Raw genomic sequence first — 19,357 nt, forward strand, 5'->3', positions numbered from 1 at the left:
AAGGAAGAGATGGCAGGCAGGGGAAGGAGAGGGGAGGGAAGGGGCAGGAAAGGGAAAGGAAAAGCCATGTGCAGCTTCTGACCCCACTGAAACTGACCAGTGTGTGTAGCCTTTCTCCCCAGTCAACCATCTTTTATTCCATGTTTACTGTGTTAAGATGGCTGTGAGTTGAGGGTGGAATACAAAGAGATATGGAAAATATGGGCTCCAAAAAAAGGTAGATTTAAACTAAAAGGGTAGATTTAAAAGGTAGATTTCTAAACACTGGGCAAAGTCATAGTCAATTAACTCTTACCTATTTAATATGTTAAGGTGGAGTTTTGAAAATGGCCCCACCCACCAGCAACTGTGATAGTCAAAAAGTATTTGGTCACTGCATCCCCAGACTGGGTTGTACACCTCCACCCTAACATGCACAAAGGCATCAGGTAATACTCTTGTAAGCAGATGTTTATTGTCTTGCTCAATATGTTTTATTTAGCATATTCAAGATAAAATTTGTGATAGAAATATCATTCCCATCCCCATTTTAATTCTTATTTTCATTAAAGTCTGTTGATAAGATTGTTGAGAGATCTTCATTCTGATCAGTGCTCAGGAGGAGTAGACAGTACTAACTGGGGTGGATGGAGAGTGCCCTATGAGAACCTGTGAAGTTGAGTATCTGGCACTTACTAATCACCTCCTTTGTATGGCACGTAGTATCTAATAATCCAGGTAGGCAGCAAGAAAGCTAAATGATTATGCAGAACCCTACTCACCAGCAAGTGCAGTAGGTGAAGCCCATCTTCATTTATTGGCTTTATCAAAGTAGACCACGTCTCTGGTGTTCTGAGATACAGCTTCCTTCAAAACCGAAGTGCAAATCCTTAGAGAAAGTCAGGCTCCACCTGTGGTCCCAGGCCTCTGGGCACAACCTTTAGAATAACAGGTTGTTCCGGCTGCGTAAGTCCTTGAGTGTATAATTTCAGGGGGATCTGCAACAGTTAAACAAGCACATGAGAACCGATTAATGAAGCCCCGCTAACAAACAAACAAAAAAAGCAAAGTAGACAAGATACTGCTTTACAAATGTCGGGCATGACTTAGCGACAAAAACAACAACAACAAAGCTTTTAGCATGATATATATTGGATTTTTTTAAACTACCAGTTCAATATGTTTAGTAGATACAAGGGTAGATAAGGGGACAGCTAAGCTGTCTGTATTTCCTTAAATGAATTTTAATAGTTTACGTCTTCGAGAGAGTCGGTTTATTTAACATATTTATAAAATATGTGGGAAGAAAGTTGCTCACAGTATTCCCTTATCATGTCCTATCAGAATTTAACTTCCACTTTTATGGAGACATAATTGATTTATAGCAGTGCCTATATTTAAGGTATACAGCATAATGATTTATTTATAGAGGTCATAAAGTTATTACCATGGTAAGTTTTGTTAACACTCATCATCTCATATAGGAAGAAAAGAAAAAGAAATACATATTGTTTCCCCTGTGAGAGAAGTCTTAGGGTGCACTCACTGACATCATACAGAAATGGTAACAACAGTCACTGTGCTTTGCATGACAGCCCTGCTGCTGCTGCTGCTGCTGCTAAGTCGTGTAAGTCATGTCCGACTCTGTGCGACCCCATAGACGGCAGCCCACCAGGCTCTGCCGTCCCTGGGATTCTCCAGGCAAGAACACTGGAGTGGGTTGCCATTTCCTTCTCCAGTGCATGAAAGTGAAAAATGCAAGTGAAGTCGCTCAGTCGTGTCTGACTCTTCACGACCCCATAGACTGCAGCCCACCAGGCTCCTCCGTCCATGGGATTTTCCAGGTAAGAGTACTGGAGTGGGGTGCCATCGTCTTCTCCGAGGACAGCCCTAGTACTCATTTATAACTGAAAGTTTGCACTTTTTGACCACCTTCATTCAATTTTGCCTGCCTATCTTTGATTCTTTATATTTATTCAGAGCTGTGTCAAGAGGGATAGTGATAACATTCATCCCTCATTCATTCCACAAAGTACCTATTTGAGCACCTATTCTGTACCAGGCTTGATACAAAGTCAGGTTGGCCTGTGTTCTTTATTGATTTAAATTTTAAGTAAAAATACCGAGTATTTAAAATGTACCAGATTGTTAGGCATTATGGCAAAATTTTTCCATCAATTTTACTATACAAGCAGTGGCTGAGACCCGCTGTCAGAAGAGCCTCTCTAAGTTCTGGTGGGGAAGAGCATCATTGAAAAGTCATGATGAAAAGTCACTGCTCTCATGATTGTGCACACACTCCTTCCAGTGAATTTGAAACCAAATTTAAAACCTTTCTTCCATTCAATGCATGGTGTGCAGTCCTGCCACACTAACTGCATTGACTCCAGACAACCTTTTATAGTTGGGTCTTTATGAAGCTGCTGACTTAGCCCTCCAAGGATGATTGACAAGTAAAGGTTTCAGGTGATTCCAAAGAGATTCTCTGGCTGATAGAATAAGTTATCCTTTGAATTGATAACATACCTAGATATATAGAGATCCATCAGTTAAAAATGGAGAAGGAAATGGCAACCCACTCCAATGTTCTTGCCTGGAGAATCCCAGGGACGGGGGAGCCTGGGCTGCCGTCTATGGGGTCGCACAGAGTCGGACACGACTGAAGCGACTTAGCAGCAGCAGCAGCAGCAGCATCAGTTAAAAAACAACTCCCAATAAAACGTTATTAATGCAGAAAGTGAATTGCTGACCTGTGTTTCTTTACAAGGTTTGAAGGAGAAGTTCTGCAGGATTCTGATGAGAGCAAGTTTTATGTTCATGATGGCAAACCTCATGCCAAGGCAGTTTCGGGGTCCAGTTCCAAAAGGCAGGTAGACGTAAGGATTTATGCTGTCCTTGTTCTTCTTACTGAACCTGGATCCACAACAGTAGAGGAAACAAGTGAATGAAACAGAAAAACCAGAAGAGCTGCAGGTCTGAGGTTTTAACTTAACTCTTGGACCTGTAGCATAAGGAGATTTCTGTGGGCTGGTGACTGCACACTGCTGTGGTGAGAAAGATAAGTTCCACTCCCTGCACCCTACAGAAGCTTTCACTCCTGTTAAGTTGAGGTAATGGTTATTTAAAGAAAATGTATCCTTAAACTCTAAATTTACATTCAGGGTGGTGACATGTTCACTCTCTGAAAGGCAGTTAGGAAATGAATCTGATTGAAGAAAACATGGGTTCCATCTCCAAGCACACTTACGTCACTCGTGTGCTCATGGGGGAAGGAAGCAGGAGAAACACCTCTGAGTATTTAAATTGTTATATTTCAACTGCTTTCCCTCGTTTCCCTTCCAACCTCCATGTGTCATTATCTTTCTACCTCTCTCTGCCACACACAGAATGCTTAGGTCAGTAGAATTCTGTCAGCATGGGATGCCAGGCTACTCCAGATAATCACTGATTTCTTTGTCTATCTGTTCCACTAGCCTATAAATTCCCTGATGGTTAGACCTCTGTTTTATAAAAATTTGACTCCTCGGTATTTTAATATGTCAAGGAAAAATGCATATTTGGGGAAAGTGATAATAGCATTGTGGTTACATATATTTAAAAGAGTCCTTATTTTGTAAAACATTATGTAAATTTACAAACAATGTGACAAAATAATATGGAGATGGAAGGACAGCAGTGTCACGTGAATGTGCAAACATGGGTTGACGCTTCTTAAGCAGGGAATAGACACACACAGATATACATTGTACAGCAGAAACGAACACAACTCGCAATATACCACAATAAAAATGTATTTCATAGGCTTGTGCCTATAGAGTATACCTGTATATGTTTCAAATACACCCACACTTGTGTATGTTTGTAAAATTCTCCATAATAGGCCTTTGTAAATATTTGGTTTCCCGCTCCGTGGCCCAGTCCCTGACATACACAGGTAAGCACTAAATCTCTGCTTGACGGCTGAATGAATGAAAGGGAAGTACGGTGAGTGGTCTCCATTTTTAGTTTCCGGATGCTGCAGGAGGGGGAGCTGCTGAGCTTGAGGGAGAAACAGAGTGTCCCTGGTCTAGAACAGGGGACTTGGTGGACTCTGACTCTTCTATCAACAAGTATTGTGTGTCACCACTATGGTAGAACTTGGACATCGGGGCAAACAAGACAACCGTTGGCCATCAGGGTGAGATGAAATGACAACCCGTAGTCAAGGTGAAATGAAAGTCCAGATCCCAGGCAGTGCCTGAAAAGTTCATTCCAAACCTTGATCCCTGCACACTAAATGGGAGAGAATCAACTCTATCCAGAGTTCAAACTGTGCCCAAACCAGACCTTTGCTCCTAATTCCTGAAAAGGATACTCAACAGCTCTCCAAGGAGGAAATCTAGATGTCTAGAGAGCAGAGGACTTCTCTTTGGAAAGTCACCAAATACTGAGACAGAAGGGAGCTGGCCCAGGTCTGCACCCAAGACAGAACCAGGGCCCCTGGGTGCTCCTCCATCCTCAGTGAGGCTGCTTGAACCACAGGGATGAGACCTCTGGTCTCCAGCCTGTGCTCCCACAATAGTAAGAGCAAACAGCAGCCGTGTCTAAAAATAAGGAATGTGGGACATGTGTGAATTCAGAGAGCTAGGAGAGAATAGAGAGAAAGGCTTAAAAGAAACAAAAAGCCTATACACCTGAAATAAGACAGTAGTAAGGTAACTTATGGAATGTGCATACAAACATATGCACATAGAATATTGTTTATAGTTTATTGTTAAATAAATCAAGCCTTTTAGAACTAAATAATATATAAGAATACCACTCAAAGTTTCAAAAATCTATATATGCGTAGAAAACTGTCCACAAGGACATACATTATTAATGAGGCCTATCGTACTGTATTAGGAATAAAGACAGCTAATAATTTTATTTTTTCTAATCTAGTTTGAATAATTCAACTCAAAGAATGAACCCAGTTAAAGAGAAAAATCTTTTAAACAATAAAAAGATATACAGGTAAACGGTCGCACGGTCACCCGTTTGACACCTATAATAAGAGTTGTCAGAACTTGCAAGCACCAAAAAGGATGAGGTGGGCGTCTCTTCTCCAGGGTCTTGTACCTTTCGGGACGGAACTCCTCGGGCTCTGGCCAGAGCTCTGGGTTGTTGTGAAGAACGAAGAGCGGCACCAGCACGGTTGTCCCTTTGGGAATGGTCACCCCGTGGATTTCCACATCCTTCTTACAGACCCTCTCAAGTCTCCCAGCAATTGGAAACATTCTCAGAGTCTCATTCACCACCATGTCAAGATACTCCATCTGCACCAGGGCATCGTAGGTGGGAGGGGCCTCGGAAAAGAAAAACAGATTTTGATAAATTAAGATTTTGGATCAACCTTCAACTCCATCAATGCAGTCCTATTGAAATGTTAGGTGCTCTAGGGAATAATTTAAATTGATCAAGGACATTTATGGACATTTTAGTATCTATCATGTCCTTTGATCTCTCACGGGCCCATTGAGATGTAGAATAGTGAGGACTTGGAAGATGTTGGGACAGTGCCCTAACCAGGGTCTGAAATCCTGCACATTATCATGCAGTGTATTTCTTTCTCAGGAGAACAAATGTGAGCAATAGGCTAAAACCCTTACTCTTAAGTGAAATAGGCAAAAATCACTGTTTCTTTTTGAAAGTGAGGCCACATGTAAGGAAAGAGAATCTGTAAAAGAGCAAATCCCCTATTCAACATGAAGGTTCTCAGTTGAAGGCTCCTGACTGCTCATTCTTTTCATTATATGTATACAGTTTGGAAATACTACATTAAATGAAAACTCTGTAAATGATTTGGAGAGAAATGAATTCCTTTCTAAACCAAATCTGCAAATAAAGAATAAGACTGAGTGCTACTAGCAGCACAGTTTCAGTTCTAGAGGAAATTACAAGGGAATCAGAATCCTCAACTCCACCCTCTGTTGCTGGAAGAGTCCTCTATTGTCCCTGCAGGTGTGACCAGAAGGTTTGAAGGTCTAAATAAGCCACTCCAGCCCCAGGGGCCAGCTCTCCTCATACCACAAAGAACTCCAGTTTTTGCAGATATCTGAGACTAGTGAGGGTGGTATGTGGCTGTCACATGGGGTTATATTTAAGGGGCAACATTGTGGAGGATAGGAGTGGCTCAAGAGCCAACACCCTGGATCACAGCTTGGCTTGATCACCACCAGGTACACGACTAGTGTCTGGAAGTATTTCATCTCCCTGTCACTCAGGTATCTCATAGGTTACATGGAGACAGATGGAGCTGACCCTCCATAGGGTTGTGTGGCAGAGACACAGACACACTGCTCACCCAGCATCCCGTGTAGTCCCCATATTTCCCAGGCCATCTGAAGTTATGGGAAACCAACTTTGCCAATGGGCTGTGAACTGAGGTGGTTATGGCAGTTCAGGGACAAAATATTTGAAAAGTCAGTGAGCAACTCTCAGGTTCCTGTTCCCCAGATAACAAGAATGTTTCAGATAAGGCAGTTACAAGAAGGTGGAGCCTCAGCCTGTATCCCCAAGTGACTCTGTGGAGCAGAACTGTGTACTAATTCCTCCACTAACAATCCATGTTGGATGTGTAGATGTGGGTTAAAAGTAAACCTTTGCAATGAAAGCCCCTGAGATTTTTAGGCTAATCTGTTACTGAGGCATAACCTAGACTCTCCTGACTAAGACTGAATTTTATGAAGGTTAGATTCATTCATAAATGGAAAGTGTTTAGATAAACATAGATAGTAAGAAGTAAATATTAGCCAGTAGTGGTGTTGCTATTATAAGTATTATTATAAAAAGAGGAGAACACAATGCTTTAACTACTCTCTGTCTCTTAGTGACTTTTTCATCTTATTGCACCAAAATAATCCCCAAATAAGATTTACCAGAGAAGACACATCATCTGTAATTTAGGTGGGCACTACTATCTGTCCTTATCTTGTAGCTAACTCTGTGATTCCCTCCCATTCTCATTCAGGTGGCTCACCTTGAATTAGTGGAAAGGTGGCTACTGTGATGTGAGCAGCCTGTTTGAAAGTCACCCACAAGATGGGGCTTCTTGATCCTGACACCTACCATTGCCTTGTGCTGCAGACATGTGGAATACGAGACACATGTAGAACATGTAAGGAGCTGAGTCAGCCAGCTAGTTAGCCATGGCTAGCCCAGATCAGCCAACACCCAGACCACAGCAAGTCCAGCTGTAGTAGTAAAGAATCTGCCTGCCATGCAGGAGCTGCAGGAGACACAGGGTCAATTCCTGGGTTGGGAAGATCCCCTGGAGGAGGTCTTGGCAACCCACTCCAGTGTTCTTGCCTGGAGAATCCCATGGAGAGAGGAGCCTGGCAGGCTACAGTCCACAGGGTTGCAAAGAGTCAGACATGACTGAAGCAACTTAGCATGCAGCATGCATGCATGCAAACACTAGAGTAATAGATGTTGACTGTTAGATGCCACCAAGATTTTGTGAGTTTTTAACATGGCATACGGTAATATGTGATATGCCAACACCAGCCTTTTTTTCCACAGTACCTACATTCCTGTGTGTGCAAGGCATTATCTATGTTTCCCCTTTGTTTTGTACACCTAGATCCTTCCTAAATAGCACAGGTAAAAGATTTGAGGCTTATGCTTTCTGCAAATATGTTAAAGAAGCAGCAAGAAGGCATTTTTGCTAAGGCTTCACCTTCACTTCTCTTTCCAGGTATCATCATTCACCTTATTAGGGAAAGTTGCATCAATTTCCTCCTGCAGCTTCTGCTGGACATCAGGGTGAGTGGTCAATTCATATATAATGAAGGAAAGAGTACTGCTAGTGGTCTCATAGCCACCAAAAATAAAGATAGTACTTTGGGCCACGAGTTCTATGTCAGACAGAGCTAAAGGGAGACAAGAGACATTTTATATTATATGAAACACATCGATATAAAACATCACAGTTTAGATGATGAGAAATCAAATGAAACTGCCAAATCCCTATGGGGAAAATGTAAAAGCAATTAGAGTCAAACTGGGAGTGTTTTGTATTCTCAGTCTTCCGAGGGAGGGGAAATACGTATACCTATGGCTGATTTATGTTGTTGTATGGCAGAACCCAACAATATTGTAAAAAAAATTATTCTCTAATTAAAAATAAATACATACATAAAAAAAACAAGAAAAAGGCAGAAATTGTTTTAATCCAGTTTTCTCACTCTCCATAATCCCTGCAGATGGTAACTGCAGCCATGAAATTAAAAGACACTTGTTCCTCAGAAGAAAAGCTATGACAAACTTAGACAACATATTAAAAACAGAGATATCACTTTGTCGACAAAGGTCCAAATACTCAAAGCTTGGTTTTTCCAATAGTCATGTGTGGATGTGAGAGTTGGACCATAAAGAAAGCTGAGAGCCAAAGAATTGATGCTTTTGAACTGTGGTGTTGGAGAAGACTCTTGAGAGTCCCTTGGACTGCAAGGAGATCAAATCAGTCAATCCTAAATGAAATCAGTCCTGATTATTCATTGGAAGGACTGATGCTGAAGCTGAAGCTCCAATACTGTAGCCACCTGATGCAAAGAACTGATTCTTTAGAAAAGACCCTGATGCTGGGAAAGATTGAAGACAGGAGGAGAAGGGGATGACAGAGGATGAGATGGCTGGATGGCATCACTGACTCAATGGACATGAGTTTGAGCAAGCTTCAGGAGTTGGTGATGGACAGGGAAGCCTGGTGTGCTGCAGTCCATGGGGTCACAAAGAGTCAGACACGACTGAGCCACTGCACTGGACTAATACTATTCTTGGCTCCCTGCTCCTGACTATGCTGCCTCCCCAGCGACAAAGTTTGGTAATTTCAAGAGACAGCATTTTTGTCTAACAAACACAGTGTAATCAGTGTGTCCCTTGGAGAAACCTTAAAGCACTTTAGTTATAAGTAATATGGGGCCATATTCTCTTCCAGAAAAATTTAAATTACTCTAGTTAAAGTATAACTTGATTCTTGGATAAATTGTACAAGGGTAAGGCCACATTATGGGAGAAATTAAACTATCTTTTATCTAAATATGTTTGTAGGAACTCCAAAATCACTGCAGATGGTGATTGCAAAAGTGAAATTAAAAGACGCTTACTCCTTGGAAGGAAAGTTATGACCAACCTAGTTAGCATATTAAAAAGCAGAGATATTACTTTGCCAACAAAGGTCCATCTAGCCAAGGCTATGGTTTTTCCAGTGGTCATGTATGGATATGACAGTTGGACTGTGAAGAAAGCTGAGCGCCGAAGAATTGATGCTTTTGAACTGTGGTGTCGGAGAAGACTCTTCAGAGTCCCTTGGACTGCAAGGAGATCCAACCAGTCCATTCTGAAGGAGATCAGCCCTGGGTGTTCTTTGGAAGGACTGATGTTGAAGCTGAAACTCCAAGGTCACCTCATGTGAAGAGTTGACTCATTGGAAAAGACTCTGATGCTGGGAGGGATTGGGGGCAGGAGGAGAAGGGGATGACAGAGGATGAGATGGCTGGATGGCATCACCGACTTGATGGATGTGAGTCTGAGTGAACTCTGGGAGTTGGTGATGGACAGGGAGGCCTGGCGTGCTGCGATTCATGGGGTCGAAAAGAGTTGGACACGACTGAGCGACTCAACTGAACTGAACTGAAGAGAACAATAGAAGGCTCTTTCTAGTCAAAGTGTGTTCATGGACCAGCAGCATCACCAACATCTGGGAACTTATTAGAATATCAGAGACTCAATTCCAAACTAGAACAATGGAGTCAGAGTCTGGCTTTTCATAAGATGTGGTGATTAGTGTGTAATACTTGGCTAAGAAGCATGGATTATACAATTGACAGGCATCAGGCAACAGAAGACCTGAGGCACAAGTCTTCTCAGGGTGATCTCAGATAGGCACAAAAACTACAGAGAAGGACTAAAAGCCAGAAGAGCTGTGAGTGAGCCTAGTCTAATCAATGGCATTAAAATACCAGAAGGAAGGATGTGTCTGTGGAAGGACACTGGTCAGTGTGCACCATAGAAAAATGAGGTCCAGGGAGGGGAATTAGCAGTGCTGATTCAATCCTGGCCTGAAGGTCTTCTTCCTCAGTACATGCGCACTGTTTACTCTCCTTTATGCTCAGCAAAAAAACCCTTGTAATTATAAATATGTCTCTCTTTTCAATTTCTCCTGAGAGACCAACCATGGTCAGTCTCTCAGCTATTTGATGGGACTGAAGTAGGACCTTTGTTACTTAGAGCACTCAAATCAATGTAGTACCTGCCCCAGCCAAGCGAGTGACAACAAAAACAATAGAGAATGAGTGGAAGAGAGATCGACAAGGTTCTGATTGCCCCATGATGATTTCTGTGATTCTATTGTGGGTAAATTCAACTATCAAATTCTTTCCCCCAGTGAGCATAAACCCATGATACTCCAGAAGGTTTAAAGCTGTACTAATACGTGGCTATTTAAATTTTAATCACAATTAAATGCTATACTTCAATGGCAATAACCACATGTTAAGTGCTCAATAGCCACATATGTCAAGTGGTTACTATATTAAACAATGCGGACATAGAATACTCCTTCTTCACAGAAAGATGTATTGAACCATGTACTTACATATCTAGATAGATATTATAGATTGAAGTAGATTTAAACATAGTTTTAGATATATTTATAGTGGTGTGCTGGCGTCAGCTCATTCTTGCTCGATCGAGTCTCAGGAGTCCCCCTGGAAATCCTCGAGCATCTACCCCCATAACCAGAGCCTGCCTACTTTACTACTTTGTGCTCTCACCTACACCTCTGACTTTATGGGGGGCTGTCCCCCACCACCTCTTTCAGAGAAGGAGTTAACTTAGAGCTCCAGTTAATAAAAACTCCTGGGTGTGACAAGAGTGTTTCAACCTATAAACTCCTCTGAAGGTTCTCTAGCCTGCCTGACAGGCTTGTCCGGCCACATGTGATTGCTCAGAGCCTCCCAACCGTGAGATGCACGAGATGCTTTAAACCTTCTAAAAACAGATTCTTTAGAGAACTTAGAAAACTATTAGTATTAGTGGGCTGATTAGAAATTGTATTGGTGAAGGGTTTTTCATTTGTTGAGCCAATGTTTACTGCTAAGTCTCCACATCCCCTGCCCTTATACACGTTACTGAATATATAGAAGAAATAAGTATTAACCTTTGATATTAATCACGTTGGACCTTAGGCTAAGTAAATTCTTTCCTTAATTAAAACCCACTACACCCTCACCCTATAGGAATGTAACTTTATCTGGTACCTTCGGAAGGTGGCGTCTGTTTTAAGAATAATCACCCCTGGAGAAATAAGTGTCCTGGTTGACTGACCGCTGTCACAAGGAGAGGGTCATAAATTGTCAGCAGGCCCCCTGGCCAGAAGATGATGTAACACCCCTAAGACCTCTGTATACATTTGTATGAAGCACCTGACTTTGATAAAAGTCAGGGCTGCTGACCCCGTGTGACTTTTGCATAACATCTCAGTGTATAAAAGTAGACCATGGAAAATAAAGAATTGGGATCAGTTCCTCGAAAGACTGGTCTCCCCATGTCTCTCTCCCTCTCAAACTCTGGCTGAGTCTCCATCTGGAGCGCGGAACCCGCCATGCTTACTAATTATGCCTGGGCTTCTAAGATCTGACCAGGGAGGCCTCAGTGTCTCCTCTCCTTCGGGAGAACGGAAGGACGCCTGCGGCCTACATAAGTGGTACAAACTTCTTGTCTTGAAGTTTTATTGGTTTCCCGCGTAAACCAAGCTACTCAGCCTCTTTTCTCCACTGAATTTTCCTACTGAGCTATCCTCATTCTATTACTCTTTACATCTCTAATTAATATCTAATTGAAGCTATTGTATCCTGATCCTCGCTGTCACCATCCCCACTTCGAACTCCCTGGATCAGCTGGGGCTGGACCCCGGCATTGCTCCAGAATAAAATTTTTTAAATTCAAGAATTTTGTGACATGGTCGTCAAATGACTGATAGCTTAAAATTTAACATGTGGGAGTGATCATGGTAAGGGCAGATATGGAACTACTTATGCTTACTGTCTTGTGTAAAAATATTTTATGTTCTTAGCTTTATCCACTGGAAAGATCTAGAAGCAAAGAATCCCTAGAGGCAATGAATCCCTAGAGGCAATAAGCATTCCTAAGATCCTAGATTGTGATTTATAAATACCATTTTTCAATAAAGGGAACCAGAGCTCCTTTGAAAAAACAGCTGATTCCAGGGCTACTCAGGGGTAAGAGAAACCTGGATTGTCTTACATCAGAAAGTGAGGAAGTTCTTAGAAAAAGATACTTTAAAGGACAATGGAAACTCTGTATGCACTGATGGTGCATCCTTACACATTTGCCAAAACCCATGGAATGTATAATACTAAGAATGAACCCTAAGGTCAGCTATACACTTTGGATGATAATGATGCATTAATGTAGGTTCATTGATTCTAACAAATGCACAACTCTGGTGTGGTCTTTTGATAGTGGGGGGAAGACTGTGTGTAGTTGGGGCAGGATGTATATTGGAAATCTCTATACTTTGCACTCAATTTTCTTATAAAACTAACTATTCTAAAAATAGTGCATTAAAAAAAGATTTAAAGTGAAGAAAGGAGAAAAGAAAAAAGAATGTAAGGTCCTACTTGAAAAAGCTCCAGTGGACAAACCAGAAAGAATTTGAGAATCAAAATGAAAAGTGATGTAAGAGAGTACATGAGATCATGCTATATAAATATAGATGAACAAGTAAGCCAACAAGAGAGAATGGAGAGCTTCCCTACAAAAGAACATCAACTCATAAATACAGAAGAATGACAGGATCAGAAAGTCATTGTGTTATAACCATCATGGTAACGATGGTTTCAGTCAGAAACCACCCATGAATGATAAAATAAGTAGGTGATAATTTGAAGAGAAACAGTGTATTTCCAGTCTCACAGGCTTCTCTCACAAGTCATTTATTAATTACAAAAGGGAAAAAATAATCTCTAGAGTAGAGTAAGCTTGTAAATACAACCTTATCCAAGAGTTCCAAGTTAAGGGCACCAACAGTGGGACACTGTGGATCTGGAGGAGCCTGAGAATTGATATGAGAACAAAGCTCCCCAGAGATTCAGCTGTAGGTGATCCACTGACCATGACTCACTTCTGGGCCTGACATCCTTGCCACACTTGCCCTTTTGAGCTCTGAACAAAGCTGTGCCTGGAAACTTCCAGGAAGTACCATAGTCTACTCTTTCTGCACAAGTGTCTTTCTTCCATTTGGCAGAAATTCTCACATGCCTGGAAAACTTCTTGCTCATTTTGAGAACCGCACCCTACCCATGCGCCTTCCCATAGTGGCCCCCACAAAGCTCTCCATGGTTACCTTTATGGTTGTCAATTTCTTTGGAATTCTGAGAATTAATCATTAGCTGAAGTAAATCCACTCGATTCTGGAAACAGAAAGAGAAATCAATTTTAGAAATTACTTGTGAAGATAGAAATAAATCAGGAGTGTATATTTAACTTCTTTCCTGAAAATATGGCCCCTTAAAGAGCAAGAGTCTAACTAATATTGCCTGAGTCCTCAGTGAACAAAACCACCCACCTACAAATCTTAGAGACCATGATGCTTCCTTGAGAGAAACCCAGCCATCACGTCCCACTGGTTTTTTGCCCTCACTCTCTCTGATCTTTGGTTTCTTTGACTTTTGAAACAGCTTCTTAACCAGATAGTTATCTGCTGTCTCTCCTGTCACACCTGTTTGCTCAGGAACAGGTCCATGGCTTCAATCCTTTTTTCCCCTTCAACTTTAACTCTTAATGAATGGACACACAAATCAACTCCCTCACGTTGCATAGGTCGCCAGCAGATTTTGCAGAAGCATCTACAAACTCTTGACCCTCCCAGGACTCTACACATTCTTTAGTGACATCCTGTAACCAGCCCATCTCTCCTAACCTGCAGACAACCTTGTGCTGGCCTCATGGCATCATGAAGGCCAACTGGGTTAACCCACTTGTGGCTTCATTGGCCAGAGAAGACGCCTGCTCACTTCAGACCATGACAGGGCTCAACTTTTTAAAAGACTGCAATGTATCAGGCATCCGATGGAGTATTTCATCAGACAACCTATAAAATATGAGGCTTGGCATTGAAGTAATTCTTTACCAAGTTAATATTTGGTAAAATATCAGTAAAATTATTTTTAGTCAGTAACTCTTATCCCTCATATACTAATTAGCATGCTTCTCTGGTTCAGTAAAAGAACCAGAGAAGAACTCTCTGGCTCATAATCTTATTTTCTTCCCCATTCTTTTGCTCTTCCATTGCCCCCCAAATTTTAGAACCATCATATTCTATACTCTATAGTTTTCTACCTATCTTTCAAAAATGCAAAGATGCATATAAGTCATATGTACACAGCTCAATAAATTATCAAAAAGTGCACACCCACTTGTAAACACCACCAGACTTTACCATTTGTTTATCTGTGAGGCGACTTTCTTTAATCTTCTTTACAGATTTTGTGAAAAAGTCCACAGTACTTTTTGGAAACAGAGTAATGTTTAATATTTCAAAAACTGGGTTGAGAAATGGAAATAATACTGCAGAGAAAAAGATAAAAGTAAGCTCGGTGAAAATGCAAATTTTACTTTGCATTTAGCAAATATAGTTTACCTTTAGCAGATTTAATTTGCTCTACCAATCAAAAGAGTAAAACCACCAGGATACTCAGTCATGACCCATTGCCTCTAGACCTTTGCTCAGACTTCCAAGTCAATGACTGATTGAAGCCAAGTCCACATCTGGGGCCCATCACTATAGTAGTGAGATCAGTGGTTCCCTCTGCATCTTTGGACTGACCAAAGAACAGGATTACATTCTGGCACCTCATGGCCTTTAATTCTTGGACTAGCATCTCTTTGGATAAACCAGACCAAAATCTGTTACTTCAATTAATTGTGCAGTTAAAAAAAAATTGTCATGATCAAAATAATACAGTATGTGTCTTTCTACTACAATGGAATAGAATTAGAAATCAATAACAGAAAGACAATTAAGAGATACACAAATATGTGGAAATTAAATAACACACTTCTAAATAACCAATGGGTTGTAGAAGACATAAAAAGGGCAATCAAAAATTGCTTTTAAATGACTAAAAATGAAGACACACTATATCAAATCTGATGGGATGTAGCAAAAGCAGTGTTCAGGGAGATATTTGTGGCTGTACATTTAGATATTAAAAGAACAAAGATCCTAAGTCAAGAACCTAAATTTCCACCTTCACACTCTGAAAGGAGGAGCACAAACAAAACTTAAAGTGAGTAGAAGGCAGAAAATGGTAAAGAGAAGTGAAGAAACTATAATGAGTAGGAGATTAAAAAACAGTGGAGAGAATCAGTGAAACTAAAAGTTGATGCTTTGAAAGATTTTTTTAGCTAGACTGGCCAAAAAAAAAAAAAAGAAAATACTCAAATTGCTAGCATTGAAAGTAAAAGAAGGGAGATTACAAATGACATTTTAAAAAGTACAGGGACTATAATGAAATCTTTATATACTCAATATCTTATAATAACCTATACTGGGGAAGAACTTGGAAAAGAATATGTGTTTTTGTGTACATAGCTGAATTACTTTGCTGTAATCTAACGCAACATTGTAAATCAACTTTACTTCAATAAAAAAGTAATCTATGAACAACAGTATGACAATAAATTAGATCATTTAGATAAAATGGACAGATTCTCAGAAAGACACAAACTGCAGAAAGTGATCCAAAAAGAAAAGACAATCTGATATACCTATTAAAATGGACAAAGTTTGAGTTAGTTATCAAGAAACAGCCCACAGCTTGGCGAAGAAAGGCTCAGGTAGAGGTGGTTTCAACGGTGAATACTACCAAATATTTAAAGGATTAGCCCCATTTTTAAACAAACTCTTCCAAAAAAATTGAAGGCATTGGAGCACTTCCAAAGTGTTTGCGTTTGATACTAGAACCAGACAAAAATAGCACAAGAAGGCACAGACCAACACACCTTATCCCATGGATGCACAGATCCTCAACAGAATACTAGCAAACTGAGTCTAGCAACACATAAAAGGTGATACACACCATGACCAAGTGGGGTTATCCCAGGAATGCCAAGTTGCACAATAAACCATCCCAAAGGGATTAAAAAACAATGCGATCATCTAACACTTGCATAATAAGCATGTGACAAAACCTACCATTCCCTTGTGATAAAAACACTCAACAAACCGGAACAGAAGGGAATTTCCTCAACTTGATGAAAGTCGTCTATGAAAAACTAAGCTAACACCATACTTAATGGTGAATGACCCAAATGTTCATCAGCTGATGAATGGGTAAACAGAATGCGGAATGCCCATATAATGAAATACTATTTGGCATACAAAGAAATGAAGTACTGATACGTGCTACAATTTTAGACTACTCGTGATAAATGAAAGAAGTCAGCCACAAAAGACCACATAGTATATGATTCCCTCATATCTAGTGTCTACATAAGCAAATTTGAAGTGACAGAACATAGATTGAGAACGTGAAAGTCGCTCAGTTGTGTCTGACTCTTTGCAACCCCGTGGACTGTCCATGGAATTCTCCAGGCCAGATTACTGGAGTAGGTAGCCACTCCTTTCTCCAGAGGATCTTCCCAACCCAGGGACTGAACCCAAGTCTCCTGGATTGCAGGCAGATTCTTTACCAGCTGAGCCACCAGGGAAGCCCAAGGGATAGCTTAAAGCTAAGGGGGAGTGGAAGGTGACAGGTACAGGGCGTGAGAGTTGACAAAAATTGACAGCGGTGATGGTTGGGCATATATCTCCGAGAGCACTAAAAACCTTTCTTTTTCAGTTGTGCTGTGTTATAGTTGAGATACAGCACTGTATTAATTTGGGCATAGTGTAATGACTAACGAATGACTTAACATACATGTATTTTAAAATTAGCCCCATTAGTTTAGTAACATTCCTCACCTGATATAGTTACAGGTTTTTTTTTCCCTTGTGATGAGAACCTTTAGGATCTACTTTCTTAGTAAATCACAAATATAGTAAATCACAGTAGTGTTAAGTGTACTCATATTGTACATTATTCTGCCCATACTTTTATGCTGTTGCTGAAAAATCACATCTTTTGAATACCTTTATTCAATTTCCCACCAATCCAAGCCACTCCTCTCCTAACAAAAGAAATCTGATCTTGCTTTTATATGAGTTTGGTTTTCTTCTTGTTGTTTTTTAGTTTTGGATTTTTAAAATTAATTTATTTTTAAAAATTTTGGTTGACTGGGTTTTTGCTGCAGCCTGTGGGCTCAGTTTTCTCTGTGGCATGTGGGATCTTAGTTCCCTGACCAGTGATTGAACTCGTTACCTGAATTGGAAGCAGATTCTTCACCACTGGACTACCAGGGAAGACCCAGGGTTTTTTTTTTTTAATTTAATTCTATATAAGTATTCACCTTTCTCTGTTTGACTTATTTCACATAACATAATACCCTCAAGGTCCTTCCACCCTGTTGCAAATGGCAGGATTTTCTTCCTCTCCTCGTTGAATAATATTAAATTCTGTGAATACACACACACAGATATAATATTCAATGTGTATACTGAATGTTGTATATAACTTCCATGTCCATTTCATTTGTTGATGGATAGGTAGGATGTAAAAATGAATGAATTATACATTTCACACTGGTGTATTATGTGGTATGTGAATTGCATCTTATTACACCTATTATTTTAAAAAAGATAGATGAAGGAAGGATTGAAAGAAGGAAGGGAGGGAGGGAGGAAAGGAGGGATGAAAGAAGAATAAAGAATAAGAAATAAAGTAGTTCACATACTTATTGAAAGAATGAATGGATCGAAGGGTCTAAATCTTAAGAGGTTCTTGCTATGTTCCACAAAGGGATCGTGTGGGTTGTTGAGGGAATCAATATTCACTCCAAATGCTGTGCCAGTAATCACATCCATGCTGTAGGCTCCAAACATGCTTAGTAGAGAGAGAAAAACATGTTCAGTTAAAATCAACACCTCTTTATCCTTGTCCAACATGTGCAACAAGAAATATACATAAAATCCGATGCCCAGGCAGACAGGAAAAGAGCCACCTTCTCTCAGAACCACCTGCTGGATCATAGAAGAGTCTCTGCTACTATCACTCACTCCTGAGGTGTATATGACATGTGAGTGATGCAACTGGCCCTACATTAGGGAGGTGGGGACATTAAGGCAACCTAGACCCCCACCCCCTGAATTCAGGGATCTTGTCATAGAGAAAGACACGCACAATCAGACAGGAAGTACAGTAATGTGTTTTGACTATGGACAATAAAGAGTGTGTAAGGACTGTGTTTGAGTAAGACAAAGTGTGGAATAATTAACTTTTCCTGGGGAGTCAAGAGAAGGGACATTGACCTGGGTCTTGCTTCACCATAAAACCTGTACTCAGAGCTGATTTCCCTTTAGCACGTTACATAACAGCAGTGCCCTGTTCTGAGTTGCCAGGAACATCACCCCTCCTTGTTTACACTACTGCTAAGGCTCCTGGAAGACCTGTCTTCCTCAACCCTAGTGTTCTGTGGTTGCTCTGAGGGAAGAGTCATTTCTGTGAACTATAAGAACTAAAAATGTTCTGAGTTTAACAAAAATCCTTTCAAATTGACTTAGGGAATCCCATGGCTCAGTGAGCGTATGTCCTCAGCTTCCCTGGGACAGTCTTCCTTTATATCTGCTATTATAGTATAGTTGTTTTTTTAAAAAAACCCAGTTTAGACAACAAAACCATGGTTACGCCACCCATAGCCTGGACAGGGCATTCTCTCTTTTCAGGATGAAAGAAGAACAAATAGTGATTAATAATTAATATTTAGTATTTTCTGTAGGAAAAGTGTGAAGAGATTTAAGTTGTTTCAAGTTCAATACTGTAACTTTACTGCCCAATGCGCTACCTGCCAATATATACCAAGAGCCTTCCTCTGCCACTGTTTCACACCCTCTACACTCAATACTTTGGCATGATAATGTTCTCCTTTCAAAACTGTTTATTTTAGTCTTCTGGAATATCCATAAAGTCATAGTTAAGAAGATAAGCTCTTTATGGCTCATGTACACAATAGACACCTTCTCTCCTGGCTGCCCGGCTTTCTTTGACGACGCCACTCGTTCTGGAGCGGCCCATCGGGTTTGTAACATGACCTACTTCTGTCTGTTCTCTAGATCGACACAGCAGTTGGAACTTGACTCCATGGTAGGCAGCGAGAAGCTCTCAGTGGAGCTCAGAGCACCAGCAGCTTCACCCCTACTTACTCTTTCATGTTGACGGACTTGCCTTTTTCTGCT

General features: G+C 40.7%; 1 protein-coding gene across 3 annotated transcripts in view; it reads right to left on the minus strand.

Moving 5' to 3' along the window:
• Positions 1-432: 432 nt before the first annotated feature.
• Positions 433-19,357, minus strand: part of LOC104992728 (cytochrome P450 3A28) — a 38,790-nt gene continuing 19,865 nt past the window's right edge. For all 3 annotated transcript variants that reach the window (XM_010845695.1, XM_010845696.1, XM_010845697.1), the window contains 8 exons: positions 19,325-19,340; positions 17,860-18,008; positions 14,465-14,592; positions 13,370-13,436; positions 7,711-7,871; positions 5,080-5,306; positions 2,730-2,892; positions 433-977 (listed from right to left, as the gene is read on the minus strand). In XM_010845695.1, coding sequence (XP_010843997.1) covers positions 870-977; positions 2,730-2,892; positions 5,080-5,306; positions 7,711-7,871; positions 13,370-13,436; positions 14,465-14,592; positions 17,860-18,008; positions 19,325-19,340 — 1,019 coding nt within the window. In that variant the 3' untranslated portion in view covers positions 433-869. The remainder of the gene's footprint in view (positions 978-2,729; positions 2,893-5,079; positions 5,307-7,710; positions 7,872-13,369; positions 13,437-14,464; positions 14,593-17,859; positions 18,009-19,324; positions 19,341-19,357) is intronic.

Source organism: Bison bison, unplaced genomic scaffold (genome assembly GCF_000754665.1).
Source record: "Bison bison bison isolate TAMUID 2011002044 unplaced genomic scaffold, Bison_UMD1.0 scf7180017864223, whole genome shotgun sequence".
Lineage (NCBI taxonomy): Eukaryota > Metazoa > Chordata > Mammalia > Artiodactyla > Bovidae > Bison > Bison bison.